Source organism: Acanthisitta chloris, unplaced genomic scaffold (assembly GCF_000695815.1).
Source record: "Acanthisitta chloris isolate BGI_N310 unplaced genomic scaffold, ASM69581v1 scaffold17275, whole genome shotgun sequence".
NCBI classification, from domain to species: Eukaryota; Metazoa; Chordata; class Aves; order Passeriformes; family Acanthisittidae; genus Acanthisitta; species Acanthisitta chloris.
Window position 1 is genome coordinate 16,424 of NW_008674438.1, and position 4,725 is coordinate 21,148.

Sequence of the window (4,725 nt, forward strand, 5' to 3'; positions counted from 1 at the left end):
TTGGACAGAGGAGAATGGGAGAAAGTGGCTGAAGGAATTATAAGGTTTAGGTGGTCAGAGAGAGGAGTGAACTTCTCCTCTCTGCCTCTTGCAAGTAGTGAAACCTGTTGGTGCCTGCTCTTCTCCTTGCCCTTCACATGCACTTCCCATGTTACTCTCTGCCTTTTGGTCATGCATTCAGCTTTTCTGGGTTTCAGGCCTCTTAGGGTATGTGAGGGCCTCTTTTCTCTGCTTCCCAGTCTAAGTGGAAACTGGAGGGCCTCATTCTTTCCTCAAAGAAGGCCTGAACTTCTGGATCCTGTGGCTCCCCGTCATTGTGAACCCTTTTGCTCACCGCCGCACGTCCCCATCCCTTCCAGCATGTTCTGAACTTCTTGTTGGCCTCTGTAGGGATCTTGACAGTACTCCAGATTCAAACATCTGAAAAACGGGAAGGCACAAGCCATCCCTTTGTACTGCAGGAAATCTGGCTGAGCTACCAGGCGTGAGGCTGTCGTGGAGGGAAGCTGGATGGCTGGCTCCCAGGCATGGCTGGGGGTCCTGCACCAACGGGGCATGAGCTGAGAGGAGTCATCACAAAGGTGGGGGCATGGTGTTGGAGCTGAGCCTGATGCGAGGGGCAGCTGCAAAGCTAAGGACATGTGCGGCCTTCCTTTGAGTTGTTGCCTGTGGGAAATGTGTTCAGCTGCAGCACTGAAAACCTGTGTTGGATCCTGTAAGGTACCACATGTGCTTTCCTTCAATGACGTGCTTGAGGATGCAGAGAGGGGCCTGTGTCTGATCCTTGCCACTTCCTGCTGCTTTCCCTGCTTTTTGTCACGGCTCAGCCTCCAGTGCCTTGCACAGTGACCTTTGCTGTGGTCCATCCACGTGGACCACTCACAACGAATGCTGGCGGAAAGGTTGGAGGGGGTGTTGCTGTGCTCCTGGTGGGGTTAGAGATAAGGGGGCCTGCCTATGTGTGTTGTCTGCTGTTGTTTTGTTCAGGACTTGGAGGTTTGCTGGAATTGCTGATTTGCTGAGCTCTAAGAAAGGCACCAACACAGTCTTCATTCAGTGAACATGCAGTGCAGAGGATAGTAACAGAGCTCGCTCACCCAGTCCCAGTTACAGAGTGATGACTGAGTTCTCATGGGGGCTGAGGGGGCACAGCTTGTACAGACAGGATGCAGCATTTCTTGCTGGATCCGGGTTTTTGTCTCAGAAGCTTGTCTAGTTTCTTTCTTGATCTTATCAGTCTTTCTAATAAAAGCTATTACCTCTCCTTTCAAACTTTGCCTTGCTTATAGCCTTAGACCATCACAGCTACAGTGCAGCCACTGCAATGTGGGTGGAGAAGGCAGCATCTTTGTCTTATTTCTTTTCTTTTATTCCAGGACATCTGCACAGGGGCAGAATTAAGGTAGTTTGGGTGCGTGGTTTGAGAACTGCAAATATAACTCTGCATTTTCCAAATTTCTAACATTTGAACTTTTTTTTTTAACCTTTAATTTATTTGAGAATAAAATGCTCTTCTGTGAAGACTATGTGCTTGTAACCTTAACTTCACATAACAGAGGTTTATATTGCATGATGGGAATGTCTTACCATTTCAGTAATGTACTGGAGAGGGCAAGAAGCCTTAGGGAAAATCACTGCCTCTCTCCTGCCCCAACTCTGGCTCACACAAGTTCCCAAGGGGATGTTTGCTGCTCAGGTGTTGAGGGGGCATATGGACAGCAACCTCCCACCTGTGGACATCAGGAAGGGCTCCAGAGAAGGGAATTTACTTGGGTAAAGACAGCTCAGTGAGTCTGATGGGGATTTTTTGAGACACATTGTTAGCATAACCTGATCTGAGTACTCAATCTCTGACTCTTTTCCCAGCAGGCCCTTCTGCCATTTAGGATGCCTGGGTTTTTATAGAGGGTGTGGGAGTAAGCAAGCTTTCAGCTGGGATATCAAAGCTCCAAGGACTAGAGAAGGCAGTAATCTCTGCCAAATGCATTAGTGAGGAACATTATAAAGAAAACACCAGGTGGTGGGTTAGAGAGAAATCGGATTATGTGCCCCTGGCCTTTAGTCCTGGCCACAGTGAACTTGGTAACTGCTCAGCCACAGGTTTTGTTCTGTTCCTGCTTACTGTGTGTGCTCACCAAATCCTGACAGTCAGACTGGGCACTGGCCCTTAGAATGTATTTCAGCTATCAGTGAGCTGTTGGAGGCTGGGAACAAAAATAAAAGGGCAAGTACACCTTAGGCTAGAGGAGGAACTTGGAAAATCGGCATACTTGTTTTTTGTCATTTGATGGAGGTGTACAGTACTGTTTTTCCCAGACTGTGCTCTACTTGCTTCCTGCAAGAGGCTCTCCTGGTGACTGGCTCTGTTTCTGTCTCATCACAGACTGCTCTATGGACCTGCAGTGCCTCCCAGCTCCTGTGGCCACCTCCGTCCCTGTGAATGAGGGGCTGGCCCCTTTGCCCTCTGACTCAGATGCAAAGGGCTTGCCTACCTCGCTGCCTGCTGCCAGCTTGCTCTCGTCTCCAGACTCTGTGCCCTTGCCAGTGCCTGAGACCGTGGAGGATTTCACAGATGGGGACATCATTGGGGAAGAATTGGACTCCCTCCTGGACTCCCTCGCTGAAGGGTCACCATACCCTCTAGTAAGAGTGGGCACTGCATGGGTCCCTGGCTTCTTGTTCCAAATAGGTTCTTGTAGGATGAGTATATGTGTGCTGCCCCTCTCTCTAACTCTTTTCCTCCTAGCTCTTGCTCTGGCAAAACTCACTCATTCCTCACTTTGTTTCTGCAACTGGCTTGTGAGTATCTAAAGAGCACTCCTCCAAGCCTGCTTTGCTGTATGCAGCTTCATGGAGCTGCCCCTCAAAAGATACCCAGGGTAGCCTTTCCTTGACATCTCCTTCCACATGGCCTCTGGTGATCATGGAGGTGAAGCAGGTCTGAAGGTAGAAATGAGTGTGGTGAAGCAGGAGTGAAGGGTGCATTTTATACAGTGGGCATGCTCTAATCTAGTATTATGTGCAGGCTGCATTCAGCCTAAGCTCTTTGAACAGGTCTGGGAGCTGTAGAGACAATCTGTGTTCATACTTATGTTGGATGTTAGTTGCAAGTGTTGCTGGTGGTATGTGGGCGAGCTTGGGTCTGGAGGCAGTATAATCATATTCATGCTGGATGCCTCTTGAGCCAGAAAAACCCATTGATAGGTGCCACATGTCGTGGTTATTACCCTGACCTTGGCACTGTGTGTACTCAGCTGCACCATCTGTTGATCTGAGCTGGTTGATGTGCCCAGTGCAGGGCTTTGCCTGGCAGGCTGATGGGCTCAGGTAGCCCAACACCTTCTCAGGGATCTCACTCCAGACTGCTTGTGGTATAGGTGGATTGGAGGGTCTGTGGGAAGTCTGCAGGTGGATTGAGCTGCTGGGTATCCTTTTGCTTCAGATAATACAGCATGCACTTCAGTGGGAGCCTGTTGCTCTCTGTTGTCGTGGTTTAACTCCAGTCAGCAACTAAGTACCATGCAGCTGCTCACTCACTCCCCCTTGCTCCTTCCCCAGTGGGGAGGATAATAAAATAACTCCCACCCTCGTGGTTGAAGATAAAAACAGTTTAATAATTGAAACAAAATAAAATACAATAATAACAGTAATAGAAAAGGAGAAAAATGAAAAAAAACCCTAAACCAACAGAAGCAAGTAGTGCATAACCCAAATGCTCACCACCTGCTGCTGAATGCCCAGCCTGTTCTGAGCAGTGGTCGGTGGCTCCCAGGCAACTCCCCCGAGTTTGTACACTGGGCATGATATTCTATGGTATGGAATATCCCTTTGGCTTGTTTGGATTAGCTGTTCCTGGCTGTGCTCCCTCCCAGCTTCTTGTGCACCTGCCTGGGAAACTGAAAAGTCCTTGACTTCAAGTAAGCACAACTTAGCAACAACTAAAACATCAGGGTGTGATCACCATTATTCTCATGCTCAATCCAAAACACAGCACTGTACCAGCTGCTAAGAAGAAAATTAACTCTATGCCAGCCAAAAACAGGACATCTGTTTTCAGCCTCTGGTCCTTGTTCCTAATCTGCTGTTTATCCTCCTCTTTCCCGATTCCCTGAAGTCTCTGGTCCAGGGCACCATTCCTACCAACCTGCCAACAGAGATGCCCCAGCTGATTCCTGTGTTTCCGGGGGGAACTCCGCTGCTGCCTCCAGTTGTGACAGCCAGCATCCCTGTCTCCACCCCTCTGCCACCCGCCTCCTTTGGCCTGGTGATGGATCCCACCAAGCAGCTCTCCTCCTCCTCTGTCCTGGATGCCTTTGAGGCCCCACCAGGAGGAAGTGGCGGCTCCACTTTAGATTCACTGGATTCCCTGGATCTGCTCCCCTACACAGACACACGGCTGGATACCCTGGACTCCTTTGGGACAAGCAGAAGTTCACTGGATGCCTTGGATTCCTTTGCCATTGGTAGGTGTGGGGTGATGGGGATTTGTGCAGCTTTAGCTGTGAATGCACGTGAAATTGGCACAATTTGCTGGACTGTAGCATGAATCCTCCACCCTCCTCAATGACTCTTTGACATGATGCGTGTAGTGAGCATAATCCTGGTGACTGTTTTAGATGATATGGGTCCTTGTTGTAAAGGGCAGAATGGTAGAAGTAGAGCATTGGGTTACCTTCAGTTGCCACTTTGGGAATGCCAGGGCTCAGCAGCATAGAGTTGGGTTCA

The 4,725-nt window shown here is 49.4% G+C and overlaps 1 protein-coding gene across 1 annotated transcript in view; it reads left to right on the forward strand.

Annotated features, from left to right (window-relative positions):
• Nucleotides 1–4,725, forward strand: part of ZC3H7B (zinc finger CCCH-type containing 7B) — a 35,985-nt gene that overhangs the window by 10,806 nt on the left and 20,454 nt on the right. Inside the window, exons 8-9 of the mRNA XM_009075354.1 lie at nucleotides 2,384–2,643; nucleotides 4,115–4,463. Of these exons, the coding sequence (XP_009073602.1) occupies nucleotides 2,384–2,643; nucleotides 4,115–4,463 (609 nt within the window). The remainder of the gene's footprint in view (nucleotides 1–2,383; nucleotides 2,644–4,114; nucleotides 4,464–4,725) is intronic.